We start from the raw sequence: 25,546 nt of genomic DNA, 5'->3' as shown, positions 1-25,546 counted from the left end.
GAAGCAGGGCATGTGAAGCGTCTGGGGTAAACCATGGAAAGCTGTGTAGGTATGTATATTTGCGTGTGTGGACGTATGTATATACATGTGTATGGGGGGGGTTGGGCCATTTCTTTCGTCTCTTTCCTTGCGCTACCTCACAAACGCGGGAGACAGCGACAAAGTATAAAAAAAAAAAAAAAAAAAAAAAAATATATATATATATATATATAATGTGGCATGAGATGAGTGGGAGGTGGGTTGATTAGAAAGGGTAGTGAGTGGTGGGATAAAGAAGTAAGAGTATTAGTGAAAGAGAAGAGAGAGGCATTTGGACGATTTTTGCAGGGAAAAAATGCAGTTGAGTGGGAGACATATAAAAGAAAGAGACAGGAGGTCAAGAGAAAGGTGCAAGAGGTAAAAAAAAAAAAGGGCAAATGAGAGTTGGGGTGAGAGAGTATCATTAAATTTTAGGGAGAATAAAAAGATATTCTGGAAGGAGGTAAATAAAGTGCGTAAGACAAGGGAGCAAATGTGAACTTCAGTGAAGGGCGCAAATGGGGAGGTGATAACAAGTAGTGGTGATGTGAGAAGGAGATGGAGTGAGTATTTTGAAGGTTTGTTGAATGTGTTTGATGACAGAGTGGCAGATATAGGGTGTTTTGGTCGAGGTGGTGTGCAAAGTGAGAGGGTTAGGGAAAGTGATTTTGGTGGACAGAGAAGAGGTAGTAAAAGCTTTGCGGAAGATGAAAGCCGGCAAGGCAGCAGGTTTGGATGGTATTTCAGTGGAATTTATTAAAAAAGGGGGTGACTGTATTGTTGACTGGTTGGTAAGGTTATTTAATGTATGTATGACTCACGGTGAGGTGCCTGAGGATTGGCGGAATGCGTGCATAGTGCCATTGTACAAAGGCAAAGGGGATAAGAGTGAGTGCTCAAATTACAGAGGTATAAGTTTGTTGAGTATTCCTGGTAAATTATATGGGAGGGTATTGATTGAGAGGGTGAAGGCATGTACAGAGCATCAGATTGGGGAAGAGCAGTGTGGTTTCAGTAGTGGTAGAGGATGTGTGGATCAGGTGTTTGCTTTGAAGAATGTATGTGAGAAATACTTAGAAAAGCAAATGGATTTGTATGTAGCATTTATGGATCTGGAGAAGGCATATGATAGAGTTGATAGAGATGCTCTGTGGAAGGTATTAAGAATATATGGTGTGGGAGGAAAGTTGTTAGAAGCAGTGAAAAGTTTTTATCGAGGATGTAAGGCATGTGTACGTGTAGGAAGAGAGGAAAGTGATTGGTTCTCAGTGAATGTAGGTTTGCGGCAGGGGTGTGTGATGTCTCCATGGTTGTTTAATTTGTTTATGGATGGGGTTGTTAGGGAGGTAAATGCAAGAGTTTTGGAAAGAGGGGCAAGTATGAAGTCTGTTGGGGATGAGAGAGCTTGGGAAGTGAGTCAGTTGTTGTTCGCTGATGATACAGCGCTGGTGGCTGATTCATCTGAGAAACTGCAGAAGCTGGTGACTGAGTTTGGAAAAGTGTGTGGAAGAAGAAAGTTAAGAGTAAATGTGAATAAGAGCAAGGTTATTAGGTACAGTAGGGTTGAGGGTCAAGTCAATTGGGAGGTGAGTTTGAATGGAGAAAAACTGGAGGAAGTGAAGTGTTTTAGATATCTGGGAGTGGATCTAGCAGCGGATGGAACCATGGAAGCGGAAGTGGATCATAGGGTGGGGGAGGGGGCGAAAATCCTGGGGGCCTTGAAGAATGTGTGGAAGTCGAGAACATTATCTCAGAAAGCAAAAATGGGTATGTTTGAAGGGATAGTGGTTCCAACAATGTTGTATGGTTGCGAGGCGTGGGCTATGGATAGAGTTGTGCGCAGGAGGATGGATGTGCTGGAAATGAGATGTTTGAAGACAATGTGTGGTGTGAGGTGGTTTGATCGAGTGAGTAACGTAAGGGTAAGAGAGATGTGTGGAAATAAAAAGAGCGTGGTTGAGAGAGCAGAAGAGGGTGTTTTGAAGTGGTTCGGGCACATGGAGAGGATGAGTGAGGAAAGATTGACCAAGAGGATATATGTGTCGGAGGTGGAGGGAACAAGAAGAGGGAGACCAAATTGGAGGTGGAAAGATGGAGTGAAAAAGATTTTGTGTGATCGGGGCCTGAGCATGCAGGAGGGTGAAAGGAGGGCAAGGAATAGAGTGAATTGGATCGATGTGGTATATGGGGGTTGACGTGCTGTCAGTGGATTGAATCAAGGCATGTGAAGCGTCTGGGGTAAACCATGGAAAGCTGTGTAGGTATGTATATTTGCGTGTGTGGACGTATGTATATACATGTGTATGGGGGTGGGTTGGGCCATTTCTTTCGTCTGTTTCCTTGCGCTACCTCGCAAACGCGGGAGACAGCGACAAGGTAAAAAAAAAAAAAAAAAAAATATATATATATATATATATATATATATATATATATATATATATATATATATATATATATATTGAGTGGGAGATGTATAAAAGAAAGAGACAGGAGGTCAAGAGAAAGGTGCAAGAGGTGAAAAAAAGGGCAAATGAGAGTTGGGGTGAGAGAATATCATTAAATTTTAGGGAGAATAAAAAGATGTTCTGGAAGGAGGTAAATAAAGTGCGTAAGACAAGGAAGCAAATGGGAACTTTAGTGAAGGGCGCAAATAGGGAGGTCATAACAAGTAGTGGTGATGTGAGAAGGAGATGGAGTGAGTATTTTGAGGGTTTGTTGAATGTGTTTGATGATAGAGTGGCAGATATAGGGTGTTTTAGTCGAGGTGGTGTGCAAAGTGAGAGGGTTAGGGAAAATGATTTGGTAAACAGAGAAGTGGTAGTGAAAGCTTTGCGGAAGATGAAAGCCGGCAAGGCAGCAGGTTTGGATGGTATTGCAGTGGAATTTATTAAAAAAGGGGTGACTGTATTGTTGACTGGTTGGTAAGGTTATTTAATGTATGTATGACTCATGGTGAGGTGCCTGAGGATTGGCGGAATGCGTGCATAGTGCCATTGTACAAAGGCAAAGGGGATAAGAGTGAGTGCTCAAATTACAGAGGTATAAGTTTGTTGAGTATTCCTGGTAAATTATATGGGAGGGTATTGATTGAGAGGGTGAAGGCATGTACAGAGCATCAGATTGGGGAAGAGCAGTGTGGTTTCAGAAGTGGTAGAGGATGTGTGGATCAGGTGTTTGCTTTGAAGAATGTATGTGAGAAATACTTAGAAAAGCAAATGGATTTGTATGTAGCATTTATGGATCTGGAGAAGGCATATGAGAGTTGATAGAGATGCTCTGTGGAAGGTATTAAGAATATATGGTGTGGGAAGAAACTTGTTAGAAGCAGTGAAAAGTTTTTATCGAGGATGGAAGGCATGTGTACGTGTGGGAAGAGAGGAAAGTGATTGGTTCTCAGTGAATGTAGGTTTGTGGCAGGGGTTTGTGATGTCTCCATGGTTGTTTAATTTGTTTATGGATGGGGTTGTTAGGGAGGTAAATGCAAGAGTTTTGGAAAGAGGGGCAAGTATGAAGTCTGTTGGGGATGAGAGAGCTTGGGAAGTGAGTCAGTTGTTGTTCGCTGATGATACAGCGCTGGTGGCTGATTCATGTGAGAAACTGCAGAAGCTGGTGACTGAGTTTGGTAAAGTGTGTGGAAGAAGAAAGTTAAGAGTAAATGTGAATAAGAGCAAGGTTATTAGGTACAGTAGGGTTGAGGGTCAAGTCAATTGGGAGGTGAGTTTGAATGGAGAAAAACTGGAGGAAGTGAAGTGTTTTAGATATCTGGGAGTGGATCTGGCAGCGGATGGAACCATGGAAGCGGAAGTGGATCATAGGGTGGGAGAGGGGGCGAAAATTCTGGGGGCCTTGAAGAATGTGTGGAAGTCGAGAACATTATCTCGGAAAGCAAAAATGGGTATGTTTGAAGGAATAGTGGTTCCAACAATGTTGTATGGTTGCGAGGCATGGGCTATGGATAGAGTTGTGCGCAGGAGGATGGATGTGCTGGAAATGAGATGTTTGAGGACAATGTGTGGTGTGAGGTGGTTTGATCGAGTGAGTAACGTAAGGGTAAGAGAGATGTGTGGAAATAAAAAGAGCGTGGTTGAGAGAGCAGAAGAGGGTGTTTTGAAGTGGTTTGGGCACATGGAGAGAATGAGTGAGGAAAGATTGACCAAGAGGATATATGTGTCGGAGGTGGAGGGAACGAGGAGAAGAGGGAGACCAAATTGGAAGTGGAAAGATGGAGTGAAGAAGATTTTGTGTGATCGGGGCCTGAACATGCAGGAGGGTGAAAGGAGGGCAAGGAATAGAGTGAATTGGAGCGATGTGGTATACCGGGGTTGACGTGCTGTCAGTGGATTGAATCAAGGCATGTGAAGCGTCTGGGGTAAACCATGGAAAGCTGTGTAGGTATGTATATTTGCGTGTCTGGACGTATGTATATACATGTGTATGGCGGGGGGTTGGGCCATTTCTTTCGTCTGTTTCCTTGCGCTACCTCGCAAACGCGGGAGACAGCGACAAAGTATAAAAAAAAAAAATATATATATATGTATATACTATTTTATTTTATTTTGCTTTGTCGCTGTCTCCCGCATTTGCGAGGTAGCGCAGGGAAACAGACGAAAGAAATGGCCCAACCCACCCCCATACACATGTATATACATACACGTCCACACACGCAAATATACATACCTATACATCTCAATGTACACATATATATACACACACAGACACATACATATATACCCATGCACACAATTCACACTGTCTGCCTTTATTCATTCCCATCGCCACCTCGCCACACATGGAATACCATCCCCCTCCCCCCTCATCTGGGCGAGGTAGCGCTACGAAAAGACAACAAAAACCCCATTCGTTCACACTCAGTCTTTACCTGTCATGCAATAATGCCCAAAACCACAGCTCCCTTTCCACATCCAGGCCCCACACAACTTTCCATGGTTTACCCCAGACGCTTCACATGCCCTGATTCAATCCACTGACAGCACGTCAACCCCGGTATACCACATCGATCCAATTCACTCTATTCCTTCCACGCCTTTCACCCTCCTGCATGTTCAGGCCCCGATCACTCAAAATCTTTTTCACTCCATCTTTCCACCTCCAATTTGGTCTCCCACTTCTCGTTCCCTCCACCTCCGACACATATATCCTCTTCGTCAATTTTCCTCACTCATTCTCTCCATGTGCCCAAACCATTTCAAAACACCCTCTTCTGCTCTCTCAACCATGCTCTTTTTATTTCCACACATCTCTCTTACCCTTACATTACTTACTCGATCAAACCACCTCACACCATACATTGTCCTCAAACATATCGTTTCCAGCACATCCACCCTCCTGCGCATAACTCTATCCATAGCCCATCCCTCGCAACCATACAACATTGTTGGAACCACTATTCCTTCAAATATAGCCTTTTTATATATAATCTTTTTTTTATTTTGCTTTGTCGCTGTCTCCCGCGTTTGCGAGGTAGCGCAAGGAAACAGACGAAAGAAATGGCCCAACCCCCCCCATACACATGTATGTACATATGTCCACACACGCAAATATACATACCTACACAGCTTTCCATGGTTTACCCCAGACGCTTCACATGCCTTGATTCAATCCACTGACAGCACGTCAACCCTGGTATACCACATCGCTCCAATTCACTCTATTCCTTGCCCTCCTTTCACCCTCCTGCATGTTCAGGCCCCGATCACACAAAATCTTTTTCACTCCATCTTTCCACCTCCAATTTGGTCTCCCTCTTCTCCTCGTTCCCTCCACCTCCGACACATATATCCTCTTGGTCAATCTTTCCTCACTCATTCTCTGCATGTGCCCAAACCACTTCAAAACACCCTCTTCTGCTCTCTCAACCACGCTCTTTTTATTTCCACACATCTCTCTTACCCTTACGTTACTCACTCGATCAAACCACCTCACACCACACATTGTCCTCAAACATCTCATTTCCAGCACATCCATCCTCCTGCGCACAACTCTATCCATAGCCCACGCCTCGCAACCATACAACATTGTTGGAACTACTATTCCTTCAAACATACCCATTTTTGCTTTCCGAGATAATGTTCTCGACTTCCACACATACTTCAAGGCCCCCAGAATTTTCGCCCCCTCCCCCACCCTATGATCCACTTCCGCTTCCATGGTTCCATCCGCTGCCAGATCCACTCCCAGATAACTAAAACATTTCACTTCCTCCAGTTTTTCTCCATTCAAACGCACCTCCCAACTGACTTGACCCTCAACCCTACTGTACCTAATAACCTTGCTCTTATTCACATTTACTCTTAACTTTCTTCTTCCACACACTTTACCAAACTCAGTCACCAACTTCTGCAGTTTCTCACATGAATCAGCCACCAGCGCTGTATCATCAGCGAACAACAACTGACTCACTTCCCAAGCTCTCTCATCCCCAACAGAATTCATACTTGCCCCTCTTTCCAAAACTCTTGCATTTACCTCCCTAACAACCCCATCCATAAACAAATTAAACAACCATGGAGACATCACACACCCCTGCCGCAAACCTACATTCACTGAGAACCAATCACTTTCCTCTCTTCCTACACGTACACATGCCTTACATCCTCGATAAAAACTTTTCACTGCTTCTAACAACTTTCCTCCCACACCATACATTCTTAATACCTTCCAAAGAGCATCTCTATCAACTCTATCATATGCCTTCTCCAAATCCATAAATGCTACATACAAATCCATTTCCTTTTCTAAGTATTTCTCACATACATTCTTCAAGGCTAACACCTGATCCACATATCCTCTACCACTTCTGAAACCACACTGCTCTTCCCCAATCTGATGCTCTGTACATGCCTTCACCCTCTCAATCAATACCCTCCCATATAATTTACCAGGAATACTCAACAAACTTATACCTCTGTAATTTGGGCACTCACTCTTATCCCCTTTGCCTTTGTACAATGGCACTATGCACGCATTCCGCCAATCCTCAGGCACCTCACCATGAGTCATACATACAATAAATAACCTTACCAACCAGTCAACAATACAGTCACCCCCTTTTTTAATAAATTCCACTGCAATACCATCCAAACCTGCTGCCTTGCCGGCTTTCATCTTCCGCAAAGCTTTCACTACCTCTTCTCTGTTTACCAAATCATTTTCCCTAACCCTCTCACTCTGCACACCACCTCGACCAAAACACCCTATATCTGCCATTCTATCATCAAACACATTCAACAAACCTTCAAAATACTCACTCCATCTCCTTCTCACATCACCACTACTTGTTATCACCTCCCCATTTGCGCCCTTCACTGAAGTTCCCATTTGCTCCCTTGTATATATATATATATATATATATATATATATATATATATATATATATATATATATATATATCTTTTGTGCAATCCATCACTGATTCCCTAAGTACATCCCATTCCTCCCCCACTCCCCTTACTTCCATTGTTCTCACCTTTTTCCATTCTGTACTCAGTCTCTCCTGGTACTTCCTCACACAAGTCTCCTTCCCAAGCTCACTTACTCTCACCACCCTCTTCACCCCAACATTCACTCTTCTTTTCTGAAAACCCATACAAATCTTGTGCTTGTGGCATGAGAAGAGTGGGAGGTGGGTTGATCAGAAAGGGTAGTGAGTGGTGGGATGAAGAAGTAAGATTATTAGTGAAAGAGAAGAGAGAGGCATTTGGACGATTTTTGCTGGGAAAAAATGAAATTGAGTGGGAGATGTATAAAAGAAAGAGACAGGAGGTCAAGAGAAAGGTGCAAGAGGTGAAAAAGAGGGCAAATGAGAGTTGGGGTGAGAGAGTATCATTAAATTTTAGGGAGAATAAAAAGATGTTCTGGAAGGAGGTAAATAAAGTGCGTAAGACAAGGGAGCAAATGGGAACTTCAGTGAAGGGCGCAAATGGGGAGGTGATAACAAGTAGTGGTGATGTGAGAAGGAGATGGAGTGAGTATTTTGAAGGTTTGTTGAATGTGTTTGATGATAGAGTGGCAGAGATAGGGTGTTTTGGTCGAGGTGGTGTGCAAAGTGAGAGGGTTAGGGAAAATGATTTGGTAAACAGAGAAGAGGTAGTAAAAGCTTTGCGGAAGATGAAAGCCGGCAAGGCAGCAGGTTTGGATGGTATTGCAGTGGAATTTATTAAAAAAGGGGGTGACTGTATTATTGACTGGTTGGTAAGGTTATTTAATGTATGTATGACTCATGGTGAGGTGCCTGAGGATTGGCGGAATGCTTGCATAGTGCCATTGTACAAAGGCAAAGGGGATAAGAGTGAGTGCTCAAATTACAGAGGTATAAGTTTGTTGAGTATTCCTAGTAAATTATATGGGAGGGTATTGATTGAGAGGGTGAAGGCATGTACAGAGCATCAGATTGAGGAAGAGCAGTGTGGTTTCAGAAGTGGTAGAGGATGTGTGGATCAGGTGTTTGCTTTGAAGAATGTATGTGAGAAATACTTAGAAAAGCAAATGGATTTGTATGTAGCATTTATGGATCTGGAGAAGGCATATGATAGAGTTGATAGAGATGCTCTGTGGAAGGTATTAAGAATATATGGTGTGGGAGAAAAGTTGTTAGAAACAGTGAAAAGTTTTTATCGAGGATGTAAGGCATGTGTACGTGTAGGAAGAGAGGAAAGTGATTGGTTCTCAGTGAATGTAGGTTTGCGGCAGGGGTGTGTGATGTCTCCATGGTTGTTTAATTTGTTTATGAATGGGGTTGTTAGGGAGGTGAATGCAAGAGTTTTGGAAAGAGGGGCAGGTATGAAGTCTGTTGGGGATGAGAGAGCTTGGGAAGTGAGTCAGTTGTTGTTCGCTGATGATACAGCGCTGGTGGCTGATTCTTGTGAGAAACTGCAGAAGCTGGTGACTGAGTTTGGTAAAGTGTGTGAAAGAAGAAAGTTAAGAGTAAATGTGAATAAGAGCAAGGTTATTAGGTACAGTAGGGTTGAGGGTCAAGTCAATTGGGAGGTATGTTTGAATGGAGAAAAACTGGAGGAAGTAAAGTGTTTTAGATATCTGGGAGTGGAACTGGCAGCAGATGGAACCATGGAAGCGGAAGTGGATCATAGGGTGGGGGAGGGGGCGAAAATCCTGGGAGCCTTGAAGAATGTGTGGAAGTCGAGAACATTATCTCGGAAAGCAGAAATGGGTATGTTTGAAGGAATAGTGGTTCTAACAATGTTGTATGGTTGCGAGGCGTGGGTTATGGATAGAGTTGTGCGCAGGAGGATGGATGTGCTGGAAATGAGATGTTTGAGGACAATGTGTGGTGTGAGGTGCTTTGATCGAGTAAGTAGCGTAAGGGTAAGAGAGATGTGTGGAAATAAAAAGAGCGTGGTTGAGAGAGCAGAAGATGGTGTTTTGAAATGGTTTGGGCACATGGAGAGAATGAGTGAGGAAAGATTGACCAATAGGATATATGTGTCGGAGGTGGAGGGAACGAGGAGAAGTGGGAGACCAAATTGGAGGTGGATAGATGGAGTGAAAGATTTTGTGTGATCGGGGCCTGAACATGCAGGAGGGTAAAAGGAGGGCAAGGAATAGAGTGAATTGGATCGATGTGGTATACCGGAGTTGACGTGCTGTCAGTGGATTGAATCAGGGCATGTGAAGCGTCTGGGGTAAACCATGGAAAGCTGTGTAGGTATGTATATTTGCGTGTGTGGACGTATGTATGTATATGTGTATGGGGGTGGGTTGGGCCATTTCTTTCATCTGTTTCCTTGCGTACCTCGCAAACGCGGGAGACAGCGAAGAAGCAAAAAAAAAAAGAAAAAAAAACATATAAATATATATATATATATATATATATATCCCTGGGGATAGGGGAGAAAGAATACTTCCCACGCATTCCTCACGTGTTGTAGAAGGCGACTTAAGGGGACGGGAGCAGGGGGCCAGAAATCCTCCCCTCCTTGTATTTTAACTTTCTAAAAGGGGAAACAGAAGAAGGAGTCACGCGAGGAGTGCTCATCCTCCTCGAAGGCTCAGAGTGGGGTGTCTAAATGTGTGTGGATGTAACCAAGATGAGAAAAAAGAAGAGATAGGTAGTATGTTTGAGAAAAGGAACCTGGATGTTTTGGCTCTGAGTGAAACGAAGCTAAAGGGTAAAGGGGAAGAGTGGTTTGGGAATGTCTTGGGAGTAAAGTCAGGGGTTAGTGAGAGGACAAGAGCAAGGGAAGGAGTAGCACTACTCCTGAATCAGGAGTTGTGGGAGTATGTGATAGAGTGTAAGAAAGTAAATTCTAGACTGATATGGGTAAAACTGAAAGTTGATGGAGAGAGATGGGTGATTATTGGTGCATATGTACCTGGGCATGAGAAGAAAGATCATGAGAGGCAAGTGTTTTGGGAGCAGCTGAATGAGTGTTAGTGGTTTTGATGCACAAGACCGGGTTATAGTGATGGGTGATTTCAATGCAAATGTGAGTAATGTGGCAGTTGAGGGAATAATTGGTATACATGGAGTGTTCAGTGTTGTAAATGGAAATGGTGAAGAGCTTGTAGATTTATCTGCTGAAAAAGGACTGGTAATTGGGAATACCTGGTTTAAAAAGCAAGATATACATAAGTATACGTATGTAAGTAGGAGAGATGGCCAGAGAGCGTTATTGGATTACGTGTTAATCGATAGACGCACGAAAGAGAGAATTTTGGATGTTAAAGTGCTGAGAGGTGCAACTGGAGGGATGTCTGATCATTATCTTGTGGAGGCGAAGGTGAAGATTTGTGGGGGTTTTCAGAAAAGAAGAGAAAAATGTTGGGGTGAAGAGAGTGGTGAGAGTAAGTGAGCTTGGGAAGGAGACTTGTGTGAGGAAGTACCAGGAGAGACTGAGTACAGAATGGAAAAAGGTGAGAACAAAGGAGGTAAGGGGAGTGGGGGAGGAATGGGATGTATTTAGTGAAGCAGTGATGGCTTGTGCAAAAGATGCTTGTGGCATGAGAAGCGTGGGAGGTGGGTTGATTAGAAAAGGTAGTGAGTGGTGGGATGAAGAAGTAAGATTATTAGTGAAAGAGAAGAGAGAGGCATTTGAACAATTTTTGCAGGGAAAAAATGCAAATGAGTGGGAGAGGTATAAAAGAAAGAGGCAGGAGGTCAAGAGAAAGGTGCAAGAGGTGAAAAAGAGGGCAAATGAGAGTTGGGGTGAGAGAGTATCATTAAATTTTAGGGAGAATAAAAAGATGTTTTGGAAGGAGGTAAATACAGTGCGTAAGACAAGGGAGCAAATGGGAACTTCAGTGAAGTGGGCTAATGGGGAGGTGATAACAAGTAGTGGTGATGTGAGAAGGAGATTGAGTATTTTGAATGTTTGTTGAATGTGTCTGATGATATAAGTGGCAGATATAGGGTGTTTTGGTTGAGGTGGTGTGTAAAGTGAGAGGGTTAGGGAAAATGATTTGGTAAATAGAGAAGAGGTAGTAAAAGCTTTACGGAAGATGAAAGCCGGCAAAGCAGCAGGTTTGGTTGGTATTGTAGTGGAATTTATTAAAAAAGGGGGTGACCGTATTGCTGACTGGTTGGTAAGGTTATTCAATATATGTATGATTCATGGTGAGGTGCCCGAGGATTGGCGGGATGCTTGCATAGTGCCATTGTACAAAGGCAAAGGGGATAAGAGTGAGTGCTCAAATTACAGAGATATAAGTTTGTTGAGTATTCCTGGTAAATTATATGGGAGGGTATTGATTGACAGGGTGAAGGCGTGTACAGAGCATCAGATTGGGGAAGAGCAGTGTGGTTTCAGAAGTGGTAGAGGATGTGTGGATCAGGTGATTGCTCTGAAGAATGTATGTGAGAAATACTTAGAAAAGCAAATGGATTTGTATGTAGCATTTATGGATCTGGAGAAGGCATACGATAGAGTTGATAGAGATGCTCTGTGGAAGGTTTTAAGAATATATGGTGTGGGAGGCAAGTTGTTAGAAGCAGTGAAAAGTTTTTATCGAGGATGTAAGGCATGTGTACGTGTAGGAAGAGAAGAAAGTGATTGGTTCTCAGTGAATGTAGGTTTGCGGCGGGGGTGTGTGATGTCTCCATGGTTGTTTAATTTGTTTATGGATGGGGTTGTTAGGGAGGTGAATGCAAGAGTTTTGGAAAGAGGGGCAAGTATGCAGTCTGTTGTGGATGAGAGAGCTTGGGAAGTGAGTCAGTTGTTGTTTGCTGATGATACAGCGCTGGTGGCTGATTCATGTAAGAAACTGCAGAAGCTGGTGACTGAGTTTGGTAAAGTGTGTGAAAGAAGAAAGTTAAGAGTAAATGTGAATAAGAGCAAGGTTATTAGGTACAGTAGGGTTGAGGGTCAAGTCAACTGGGAGGTAAGCTTGAATGGAGAAAAACTGGAGGAAGTAAAGTGTTTTAGATATCTGGGAGTGGATCTGGCAGCGGATGGGACCATGGAAGCGGAAGTGAATCATAGGGTGGGGGAAGGGGCGAAAATTCTGGGAGCCTTGAAGAATGTTTGGAAGTCGAGAACATTATCTCGGAAAGCAAAACTGGCTATGTTTGAAGGAATAGTGGTTCTAACAATGTTGTATGGTTGCGAGGCATGGGCTATGGATAGAGTTGTGCACAGGAGGGTGGATGTGCTGGAAATGAGATGTTTGAGGACAATATGTGGTGTGAGGTGGTTTGATCGAGTAAGTAATGTAAGGGTAAGAGAGATGTGTGGAAATAAAAAGAGTGTGGTTGAGAGAGCAGAAGAGGGTGTTTTGAAATGGTTTGGTCACATGGAGGGAATGAGCGGGGAAAGATTGACCAAGAGGATATATGTGTCAGAGGTGGAGGGAACGAGGAGAAGTGGGAGATCAAACTGGAGGTGGAAAGATGGAGAGAAAAAGATTTTGAGTGATCGGGGCCTGAACATGCAGGAGGGTGAAAGGCGTGCAAGGAACAGAGTGAATTGGAACGATGTGGTATACCAGGGTCGACGTGCTGTCAATGGATTGAACCAGGGCATGTGAAGCGTCTGGGGTAAACCATGGAAAGTGTGTGGGGCCTGGATGTGGAAAGGGAGCTGTGGTTTCGGTGCATTATTACATGACAGGTAGAGACTGAGTGTGAACGAATGGGGCCTTTGGTGTCTTTCCTAGCGCTACCTCGCACACATGAGGGGGGGAGGGGGTTGTTATTCCATGTGTGGCGAGGTGGCGATGGGAACAAATAAAGGCAGACAGTATGAATTATGTACATGTGTATATATGTATATGTCTGTGTGTGTGTATATATATGTGTACATTGAGATGTATAGGTATGTATATTTGCATAAGTAGATGTGTATGTATATACATGTGTATGTGGGCGGATTGGGCCATTCTTTCATCTGTTTCCTTGCCCTACCTCGCTTATGCGGGAGACAGCGACAAAGCAAAATAAATAAAAAAATAATATATATCTATATATATATAGTCGAGGTGGTGTGCAAAGTGAGAGGGTTAGGGAAAATGATTTGGTAAACAGAGAAGAGGTAGTGAAAGCTTTGCAGAAGATGAAAGCCGGCAAGGCAGCAGGTTTGGATGGTATTGCAGTGGAATTTATTAAAAAAGGGGGTGACTGTATTGTTGACTGGTTGGTAAGGTTATTTAATGTATGTATGACTCATGGTGAGGTGCCTGAGGATTGGCGGAATGCGTGCATAGTGCCATTGTACAAAGGCAAAGGGGATAAGAGTGAGTGCTCAAATTACAGAGGTATAAGTTTGTTGAGTATTCCTGGTAAATTATATGGGAGGGTATTGATTGAGAGGGTGAAGGCATGTACAGAGCATCAGATTGGGGAAGAGCAGTGTGATTTCAGAAGTGGTAGAGGATGTGTGGATCAGGTGTTTGCTTTGAAGAATGTATGTGAGAAATACTTAGAAAAGCAAATGGATTTGTATGTAGCATTTATGGATCTGGAGAAGGCATATGATAGAGTTGATAGAGATGCTCTGTGGAAGGTATTAAGAATATATGGTGTGGGAGGAAAGTTGTAAGAAGCAGTGAAAAGTTTTTATCGAGGATGTAAGGCATGTGTACGTGTAGGAAGAGAGGAAAGTGATTGGTTCTCAGTGAATGTAGGTTTGCGGCAGGGGTGTGTGATGTCTCCATGGTTGTTTCATTTTTTTATGGATGGGGTTGTTAGGGAGGTAAATGCAAGAGTTTTGGAAAGAGGGGCAAGTATGAAGTCTGTTGCGGATGAGAGAGCTTGGGAAGTGAGTCAGTTGTTGTTCGCTGATGATACAGCGCTGGTGGCTGATTCATGTGAGAAACTGCAGAAGCTGGTGACTGAGTTTGGTAAAGTGTGTGGAAGAAGAAAGTTAAGAGTAAATGTGAATAAGAGCAAGGTTATTAGGTACAGTAGGGTTGAGGGTCAAGTCAATTGGGAGGTGAGTTTGAATGGAGAAAAACTGGAGGAAGTGAAGTGTTTTAGATATCTGGGAGTGGATCTGGCAGCGGATGGAACCATAGAAGCGGAAGTGGATCATAGGGTGGGGGAGGGGGCGAAAATTCTGGGGGCCTTGAAGAATGTGTGGAAGTCGAGAACATTATCTCGGAAAGCAAAAATGGGTATGTTTGAAGGAATAGTGGTTCCAACAATGTTGTATGGTTGCGAGGCGTGGGCTATGGATAGAGTTGTACGCAGGAGGATGGATGTGCTGGAAATGAGATGTTTGAGGACAATGTGTGGTGTGAGGTGGTTTGATCGAGTGAGTAACGTATGGGTAAGAGAGATGTGTGGAAATAAAAAGAGCGTGGTTGAGAGAGCAGAAGAGGGTGTTTTGAAGTGGTTTGGGCACATGGAGAGAATGAGTGAGGAAAGATTGACCAAGAGGATATATGTGTCGGAGGTGGAGGGAATGAGGAGAAGAGGGAGACCAAACTGGAGGTGGAAAGATGGAGTGAAAAAGATTTTGTGTGATCGGGGTCTGAACATGCAGGAGGGTGAAAGGAGGGCAAGGAATAGAGTGAATTGGAGCGATGTGGTATACCGGGGTTGACGTGCTGTCAGTGGATTGAATCAAGGCATGTGAAGCGTCTGGGGTAAACCATGGAAAGCTGTGTAGGTATGTATATTTGCGTGTGTGGACGTATGTATATACATGTGTATGGGGGTGGGTTGGGCCATTTCTTTCGTCTGTTTCCTTGCGCTACCTCGCAAACGCAGGAGACAGCGACAAAGTATAAAAAAAAAAAAAAAAAAAATATATATTTATGTTCATACAGATAAATCAAAAAAAGCTATCATGAATGAATGAATCTGCTCCTTCATGTTAAATGGACATGCATCCACTAGGAAGATTATATCCTTCATTCAAGGCTAGAATAACATTTATTATATCTGATCATACCATTACAAAAAATGCTCTCTCTAACTGGCTTTTATGATCAAACCAAGATCTCTGGAACTATTACTGAATGTTGCTTCGATGCCAACAAGAAAATAATTACTTGTTGAATACCATTCTAAGATGTGTGTTACCCTTAAAATAGTCAGATATGGAAACCATACCTTCAAAGAATGTTCTATAAAGAATGCTCTTTAAATATGCTTGTCTCAAAGATTAAGCCATGCATGTGTAAGTACAAGCCAACTTAAGGCGAAACCGCGAATGGCTCATTAAATATGCTTGTCTCAAAGTAAAAAAAATACGTATATGTTTACGATTTCTCAATCTTTTTTTTTTGGAGTTTAAGGAGACCTTTATGGATTTATGGATCTGGAGAAGGCATATGATAGGGTTGATAGAGATGCTCTGTGGAAGGTATTAAGAATATATGGTGTGGGAGGAAAGTTGTTAGAAGCAGTGAAAAGTTTTTATCGAGGATGTAAGGCATGTGTACGTGTAGGAAGAGAGGAAAGTGATTGGTTCTCAGTGAATGTAGGTTTACGGCAGGGGTGTGTGATGTCTCCATGGTTGTTTAATTTGTTTATGGATGGGGTTGTTAGGGAGGTAAATGCAAGAGTTTTGGAAAGAGGGGCAAATATGAAGTCTGTTGGGGATGAGAGAGCTTGGGAAGTGAGTCAGTTGTTGTTCGCTGATGATACAGCGCTGGTGGCTGATTCATGTGAGAAACTGCAGAAGCTGGTGACTGAGTTTGGTAAAGTGTGTGGAAGAAGAAAGTTAAGAGTAAATGTGAATAAGAGCAAGGTTATTAGGTACAGTAGGGTTGAGGGTCAAGTCAATTGGGAGGTGAGTTTGAATGGAGAAAAACTGGAGGAAGTGAAGTGTTTTAGATATCTGGGAGTGGATCTGGCAGCGGATGGAACCATGAAAGCGGAAGTGGATCATAGGGTGGGGGAGGGGGCGAAAATTCTGGGGGCCTTGAAGAATGTGTGGAAGTCGAGAACATTATCTCGGAAAGCAAAAATGGGTATGTTTGAAGGAATAGTGGTTCCAACAATGTTGTATGGTTGCGAGGCGTGGGCTATGGATAGAGTTGGGCGCAGGAGGATGGATGTGCTGGAAATGAGATGTTTGAGGACAATATGTGGTGTGAGGTGGTTTGATCGAGTTAGTAACGTAAGGGTAAGAGAGATGTGTGGAAATAAAAAGAGCGTGGTTGAGAGAGCAGAAGAGGGTGTTTTGAAATAGTTTGGTCACATGGAGAGAATGAGAGAGGAAAGATTGACAAAGAGGATATATGTGTCTGAGGTAGAGGGAACGAGGAGAAGTGGGAGACCAAATTGGAGGTGGAAAGATGGAGTGAAAAAGATTTTGTGTGATCGGGGCCTGAACATGCAGGAGGGTGAAAGGAGGGCAAGGAATAGAGTGAATTGGAGCGATGTGGTATACCGGGGTTGACGTGCTGTCAGTGGATTGAATCAAGGCATGTGAAGCGTCTGGGGTAAACCATGGAAAGCTGTGTAGGTATGTATATTTGCGTGTGTGGACGTATGTATATACATGTGTATGGGGGGGTTGGGCCATTTCTTTCGTCTGTTTCCTTGCGCTACCTCGCAAACGCAGGAGACAGCGACAAAGTATAATAAAATAAATAAATAAAAATTAAGGCAATATCTGGTACATTATCACGGGGCCTCCAGCCATTAACCCAGTATCTACATTGAGAACCAATGAAACAAATTTCATGCAATTGATATTTGCAAGATTTCTGGGTCCCAACTGCACAAATATCACAAAAGAAATGTATTAGTAATGCTTAAGGATAATATAGCTTTTTTTTTTTTTGAAGAATGCCATACTGGGTAAGCTCAGGTTTTAAGCCTGCCACACTGAATGGATTAATATTCTATTTGGGAAACTGACTTTAGCAAGGCAGTGCTAGGAACAAATAAAGAAAGGCTGCATTTGCACACATCCACTCTTAAGGTGTTGTGCAGTGCACAGTAAACACAGCCCCCTATCCACAACCAGGCCCCACAGACCATTCCATGGTTTTCCCCAGCTGCTTCATATGCCCAATTCAGCCCAGTTATAACATACTAATGCAATTCACTCTATCCTGTGCACAGCTTTGATCCTACTGCATGCTAAGGCCCTGATCACTCAAAACATTTTACACACCATCCTTCCATATCCAATTTGGTCTCCCCTTTCTTCTTGTCTACTCCACATCTGACACATACAGCCACTTTGTCAATCTCTCCTCAATCATTCTCTACTATGTCCAAACCACTGCAATGCATCCTCTTCAGCTCTCAACCATGCCCTCATAAATGCACTCTCTAACCTTTCTATTACTTATTCAATCAAACCACCTCACATCACATATCGTCCTCAAACATTTCATTTCCAACACATCCACCCTCCTCCACACAGACCCCTCTACAGCCTATACCTTGCAACCATAACACTCACTGTGACTACTATGCCTTCAAACACACCCACTTTTGCCCTCCCAGACAATGACTTCTGCCACACATTCCTCTATGTTCCCAGAACCTTCCTACCATCAACCACCGGGTGATACACTTTTGCTTCCATGGTTCCAACTGCAGTCATGTCCACTCCCAAGTATCTGAAACATTACCCTTTATCCAAATTTTCTTCATTCAAATTCACATCCCAACCAACTTGTCCCTCTGTCCTACTAAACCAAAAAAAACTTGCTTTTAACTTACATCTACCCTTACTTTTCTCCTTTCATACATTCTCCCACAATGAGTCACCAACTTCAGCAGTTTCTCACTCAATTCTGCCACCAGTGTTGTGCCATCAATAAACAATAACCAACTCACTTCCCAGGCCCCCCCTCACTCCCTAAAAACTGCATACTCAGCCATCTCTCCAAGACCCTTGCATTTATCTCCCTCACCACGCCATCCATGAACAAATCAAAAAGCCATGGTGACATCACATACAACTGCCATAGACCAAAAACCTCGTACACACTCTTTAAAGTCTTGATAAAACCTCCTTACTGCTTTAATAGCTTTACACCACATCATGTACTTATAAAACCTTTCACAGACATTTTCATCGACCCTATCATATGCTTCCTCCAGATTCATAAATGCCTCATTCAAATCCTTCTTTTTCATCTCAAGCATTTTCCTCAAATTCTTGCAAGTAAATACTGGTGCACTCTGAAATTTTGGAATATTGAAATCTACAGTCTAAACAACAAGACTAGGTCTCAGACTATGGATGAATAATTGTATTTTTTCTGAGAATATTTTTTCTGTTATTACTACATGCAGTTTCTACATCATCACTTACAAACATCTTCAACCAATGCAATATCACACACACATTCTCAACCCACACCTCCTGTGTGTGTAGATGAAAAATGGACTTCTACACTCATCAAACTTCTTCTTCCTCTTTCATCTGACACATTACTTTGATTCAACAGCTGAGATCACTCTCTATTCATACCACTTCCATGCACAAAATGCTTTCACTCAATCCAATTCCTGAGTATTCTTAAAACATATTCACTGGAAATACCCCTAAATCAAACATTTCCCATTTTCTATTAAAGATGTAATGATTTATTATTGATAAAGTAATTTATTTAGTGATTTGTACCTACACATTTTAATTACACAGCGCTTTCATAAAAAACACTGTATAATAACATCATGGTCTAGCTCATTCTTTTTGAAGGCCTACTAACATTTTAATGTCTTACAAGACCAGTACCATAAAGCTGTAACAAATTTCTACAGAATGAAAAGCAAAGCTTTATCACACACCTAAAGTTCTATATCACAAAACTTTTAATAATAGAGATGCTGTCTTTTTTTCTCCTAAATATAAATATATTTGTAGTAAAAATAATTCTCTTATGAATAATGCTTGGTGAAGTAACTTGAATGTCATTCCTTACTTTGAGAGAAATTGCTGTGGGCACAGAAGAGTATAAGCTGTTGTGATTTGCAGGCACAATCTAAGGTTTTCTGATGATATCTCAAGCAATGGCAGCATGTTGTCAAAAAGTTGTAGGAGCGCATCATGAGGATTTGCTGTATTTTCTAAAGTAGTAAGCCACAGCAGTAATCCATCTTCAAGAAGGTACACATGACAGTCTTCCTTGACATCTGTTGACACACGCACTATGTTGATCAGGAATTCATGGAGGCCCTCACTTTCACGCTGTAATTGATGAAAAGAGAGATAAATGTTGCACTGTTCAACTCCTGATTCAATCTGAAACCTGATATCTGAAATCTGATTCACAATAACAAGAAAATGGCACAAGATGTTTCTCATATCAACTATCTCTACATCAGCAACTGCTGATATCCAACATGAATGATCCAAATACCTCCTTAAGAAATCTACATATTAGTTTAAGTGTCAGATATATGAAGAAGTCAATGGCTTAAAATATAACAGGCATACAGGATACTTGGACATTGAAACAATAATTCTACATAATGACAAAATAACAATAAAAAGATGGGACACAGGAATCTTAAAAATTCTATTCATTCATTTATTCATTATACTTAGTCGCTGTCTCCTGCATTAGCGAGGCAGCGAGGTAGCACAAGAAAACAGATGAAAGAATGTCCCAACCCAGCCACATACACATGAATAAACGCCCACACATGCACATATACATACCTATACATATCAACGTATACATATATATATACATACACAGACATATACATATATACACATGTACATATTCATAGTTGCTGCCTTCATCCATTCCCATTGCCACCCTGCCACACATGAAATTACACCACCCTTCTCCCGTGCACATGCGAGGTAGCGCTAGGAAAAGACAACAAAGGCCACATTCGTTGAAACTCAGTCTCTAGCTGTCATGTGTAATGCAACGAAGACAGTAGTGGTGAAGTGAGAAGGAAATGGAGTGAGTATTTTGAAGGTTTGTTGAATGTGTTTGATGATAGAGTGGCAGACATAGGGTGTTTTGGTCGAGGTGGTGTGCAAAGTGAGAGGGTCAGGGAGAATGGTTTGGTAGACAGAGAAGAGGTAGTGAAAGCTTTACGGATGATGAAAGCTGGCAAGGCAGCAGGTTTAGATGGTATTGCAGTGGAATTTATCAAAAAAAGGGGGTGAGTGTGTTGTTAACTGGTTGGTAAGGATATTCAATGTATGTATGGTTCATAATGAAGTGCCTGAGGATTGGGGGAATGCATGCATACTGCCATTGTATAAAGGCAAGGGGAATAAAGGTGAATGTTCAAATTACAGAGGTATAAGTTAGTTGAGCATTCCTGGGAAGTTGTATGGGAGGGTATTGATTGAGAGGGTAAAGGCATGTACAGAGCAGCAGAGAAATGTGGTTTCAGAAGTGGTAGAGGATGTGTGGATCAAGTGTTTGTCTTGAAGAATGCGTGAGACATACTTAGAAAAACAGAAGGATATGCATGTGGCATTTATGGGTCTGGAGAAGACATATGATAGGGTTCATAGAGATGCTTTGTGGAAGGTATTAAAGAATATATGGTGTGGGAGGTAAGTTGCTAGAAGCAGTGAAAAGTTTTTACCAAAGATGTAAGGCATGTGTACGAGTGATTGGTTCCCAGTGAATGTTGGTTTGCGGCACGGGTGCGTGATGTCTCCATGGTTGTTTAATTTGTTTATGGATGGGGTGGTTAGGTAGATGAAAGCAAGAGTTTTGGACAAAGGAGCAAGTATGCAGTTTGTTCTCGATGAGAGGGCTTGGGAAGTGACTCAGTTGTTGTTTGCTGATGATACAGCACTGGTGGCTGATTCAAGTGAGAAACTGCAGAGATTGGTGACTGAGTTTGGAAAAGTGTGTGAAAAAAGAAAGCTGAGAGTAAATGTGAATATGAGCAAAGTTATTAGGTTCAGTAGGGTTGAGGGACAAGTTAATTGGGAGGTAAGTTTGAATGGAGAAAAACTTGAGGAAGTGCAGTGTTTTAGATATCTGGGAGTGGACTTAGCGGCGGATGGAACCATGGAAGCGGAAGTGAATCATAGGGTGGGGGAGGGGGCGAAGGTTCTGGGAGCACTGAAGAATGTGTGGAAGGCGAGAACATTATCTCAGAAAGCAAAAATGGGTATGTTTAAAGGAATAGTGGTTCCAACAATGTTATAGGGTTGCGAGGCATGGGCTATATAGTTAAGGTTGTGTGGAAGAGGGTGTATGTCTTGGAAATTAAATGTGGTGTAAGGTGGTTTGATTGAGTAAGTATGAAAGGGTAGGAGAGATGTGTGAAAATAAAAAGAGTGTGGTTGAGAGAGCAGAAGAGGGTGTTTTGAAATAGTTTGGTCACATGGAGAGAATGAGAGAGGAAAGATTGACAAAGAGGATATATGTGTCAGAGGTAGAGGGAACGAGGAGAAGTGGGAGACCAAATTGGAGGTGGAAGGATCGAGTGAAAAAGATTTTGAGTGATTGGGGCCTGAATATACAGGAGGGTGAAAGGCATACAAGGAATAGAGTGAATTGAAACAATGTGGTATACCAGGTTCGACGTGCTGTTAGTGGATTGAAGTGTCTGGGGTAAACCATGGAAAGTTTTGTGGGGCCTGGATGTAGAAAGGGAGCTGTGGTTTCGGTGCATTACACGACAGCTAGAGATTGAGTGTGAACGAATGTGGCCTTTGTTGTCTTTTCCTAATGCTACCTCGTGCGTGCACAGGGGGAGGGGCGTGGTATTTCATGTGTGGCACGGTGGTAATGGGAATTGATGAAGGCAGCAAGTATGAATATGTACAAGTGTATATAGGAATATGTCTGTGTATGTTTATGCATGTATACGTTGAAATATATATATATGTACATGTGCGTGTGTAGACGTTTATGTATATACATGTGTATGTGGGTGGGTTGGGCCATTCTTTCGTCTGTTTCCTTGTGCTACCTCGTTAGCGTGGGAGACAACGACTAAGCATAATAAAAATAAAATCTCTAGTGATAAAATAATCCTAATGCATTAAGTGTTAGAAGCCACATAGTGCGAAATTAGAAAAAATCTTGCTTACTATGACAATTAGTAGGTATTCATGAGAAGAGTCAGAACAAGGGCATAGCAAAAGAGAGAGAGAGAGAGAGAGAGAGAGAGAGAGAGAGAGAGAGAGAGAGAGAGAGAGAGAGAGAGAGAGAGAGAGAGAGAGAGAGAGAGAGAGAGAGAGAGAGAGAGAGAGAGAGAGAGAGAGAGAGAGAGAGAGAGAGAGAGAGAGAGAGAGAGAGAGAGAGAGAGAGAGAGAGAGAGAGAGAGTCATACCTATCTAAAAGTACTTACAATGAGATATAACCAACCTGACATGGTTTGCATAAATCACTCACCACAAATCTTGCTTGATTAATAAGATTTTTCTCCGCTGCCAAATGCACTAAATAATTAGAGATTATCTGTTCATCTGGGACTGATTTCAACCAGATATCAAGTTCTCTTTTAAATGCTTCTCTAGTTGTTCTATCCCCTTTTCATATTTCTCATGGCAGTACGCTTAATAATCATTCTTGGTTCCTGATTGGCTTGTCACATATTTCTCTTATTCATTTTTGGTATGTTCCATGGTATTCTTGAAAACTTCCTGTTGAGAAGCTTTCAGGGTTTTAATTTGTTGCCATGCACATTTTATAAGATATCTTTTCTTCTTTCCAGGGTATGAAGTTGGACTTCTCCCAGTCTTTTGTGGTAATAAGTATGTTCCATTCCCTCAATTTTGTGTGTAAAGTGCTTCTGAATTCACCCTAATATGTTTCTTTATATTGCTGATGACCATACAACCCAGCAGTATTTAATCTTGCTTCTTATATATACATTCAATATTTTCATCAACTGGTTTCAATCTCTAATAGAGAATGTTCTCAGAATCATACCATTCATCACTTGATACAACATAATCTTCTCAATATGGTCTCTGACACCCAATCTTTTACATTAGTCTTACTTTCCATCACCTTCCCATTGGGCCTTTACATGGTATCACTAATGTTAATCTGTCCTTGATCCAATAACTCATTTGCTCAAATCTTTCTTTTTCTTTCATACTATTCGCCATTTCCCATGTTAGCAAGGTAGTGTTAAGAACAGAGGACTGAGCTTTTGAGGGAATATCTTCACCTGGTCCCCTTCTCTGTTCCTTCTTTTGGAATATTCAAAAAATGAGAGGGGAGATTTCCAACCCACGCTCCCTCCCCTTTTAGTTGCCTTCTACGACATATAGGGAATATGTGGGAAGTATTCTTTCTCCCCTATCCCCAGGGATAATCTATCTTTATTGAATTCCATTAAGTTCGCTTCTACCCATTTGAAAAATTGTGTCTAAGCCTTTCTGCGTCCCCATTTGATCAGTCTCTGGTTCAATCATTCTGCTTCCTCTGGTGTCATCAGCAAAGCTCCTAACTAAAGAGAGCAATGAGACTAGCATCATTCCCTGTGGTACCCCAGACAGGACATCTTTCTTAGACATGGTTCTGTTTGCTACTACTTTGGAATTTCTGTCGGTTAAAAACTAATCCATTTTACTATCTTACTTAATGCGCTGTTTAGCTACTTTCAAAAAATCCTGTAATTTTCTTTCTTAAATACTTAGGCAAAGTCAAGAAAAACAGAGTCCATTCATTTCCCTTCACTTAAACTTTCATATATATCACTGTTATGAGCTAATCTTTGGGTATGCATATTTTTCCCCAGGTAGGAGACTAAGAACAGTTGTTGACCTATGCAGCGGTCTCACTGATTATTAGAAAGCACGTGAATGATTTCCTACTGAGGAGAAATTTCTGAAGTGAGATAGAGCAAGGTTTCAGGGAAAGGTCATGCGTAGCTAACCTCTTAAAGTTTTACTAGGAGTGACCTCATTCCTAGACAAAAAAGAGGACTGGGTGGACAATCTGTATGGATTTGGACTACCAAAAGAGATCTGACATGGGATGCCTACAGGAATGGGCCCTTGTAGTACTGTGGTCTGACAATCATCAACAACAACAACATTGATCACCAAGCAGAAATAAGGGGGGAAATTCCTACAATGGACAGAAGATATTTTTATTTATGTTGAAGGCTCCAGTCATGGACAAAAGTCCACATCCAGGCCGGGCCTTAATTTAGAGAATCATAAAACTGAAAAAGAGAAGACAAGGGAAAGTATTTACAAATTTTTGAGAAAGTGAAAAACCTGGCTTTTGAAATATGCCAGGTCATAGTTATGGGGAAAGACATGAGAAGGTAGTGAGTACCAAAGTGTAAATGTGTAGGGAAAGAAGCAGTTATCAAAACAGCCCACCCTTGAGTTACTGATGGCCACACAATAATCATGCGATGCAGCAGCTTTCCAAGTATTGCATGGTCTGGCTATTGGTGTGGGCATACAAGCAGCAACCTCTCTTTATGGAAGGGAACGAAGGACATGTCAGAGTAGCCTTTTTCCAAATGGGTTAAGGTGACTAACAGGGTTCCATTCTGGGGCCATTACTCTTCTTGATGTACATTAATAACATGACTGAGAGTATGTAATCTACTTGCAGTTGATGCAAAAGTCATGAGGGGAGTGAAAAACAATGAGGACTGCATCAGCTTAAAAGGGCTCCTAAACAGACTCCAGTTGTTGTGAAACATGTTTGATGAAAGTCACCGAGTAAATGTAAAATATTGAAGATGATACATAGCAAAAGATGGCCCTAATATGACTGATACCTAGAAGGATTTTGTGTGAGAAGGGGACATGGGAGTAACCATCATCACTAACCCTATCATCAAAGTATTGTATCAAAAGAATAATTAAAATGACAAACTATCTTCTGGCAAATATCAGGACAGCTTTCAAGTATATGTTTTTTTTTTTTTGTTTGTTTTTGCTGTCTCCCGCGTTTGCGAGGTAGCGCAAGGAAACAGACGAAAGAAATGGCCCAACCCACCCCCATACACATGCCTTGATTCAATCCACTGACAGCACGTCAACCCCGGTATACCACATCGATCCAATTCACTTTATTCCTTGCCCTCCTTTCACCCTCCTGCATGTTCAGGCCCCGATCACACAAAATCTTTTTCACTCCATCTTTCCACCTCCAATTTGGTCTCCCTCTTCTCCTCGTTCCCTCCACCTCCGACACATATATCCTCTTGGTCAATCTTTCCTCACTCATT

General features: G+C 42.1%; 1 protein-coding gene across 1 annotated transcript in view; it reads right to left on the bottom strand.

Moving 5' to 3' along the window:
- LOC139761954 (importin-11-like) overlaps positions 1-25,546 on the bottom strand; it is a 127,961-nt gene that overhangs the window by 30,621 nt on the left and 71,794 nt on the right. Inside the window, exon 2 of the mRNA XM_071686666.1 lies at positions 19,330-19,595. Within this exon, the coding sequence (XP_071542767.1) occupies positions 19,330-19,595 (266 nt within the window). The remainder of the gene's footprint in view (positions 1-19,329; positions 19,596-25,546) is intronic.

The sequence above is a fragment of the Panulirus ornatus genome, chromosome 42, assembly GCF_036320965.1.
Source record: "Panulirus ornatus isolate Po-2019 chromosome 42, ASM3632096v1, whole genome shotgun sequence".
Taxonomy (NCBI): Eukaryota; Metazoa; Arthropoda; class Malacostraca; order Decapoda; family Palinuridae; genus Panulirus; species Panulirus ornatus.
The sequence above is the reverse complement of the archived record's forward strand: the minus strand, read 5'-3'. Positions and strand labels throughout refer to the sequence as shown.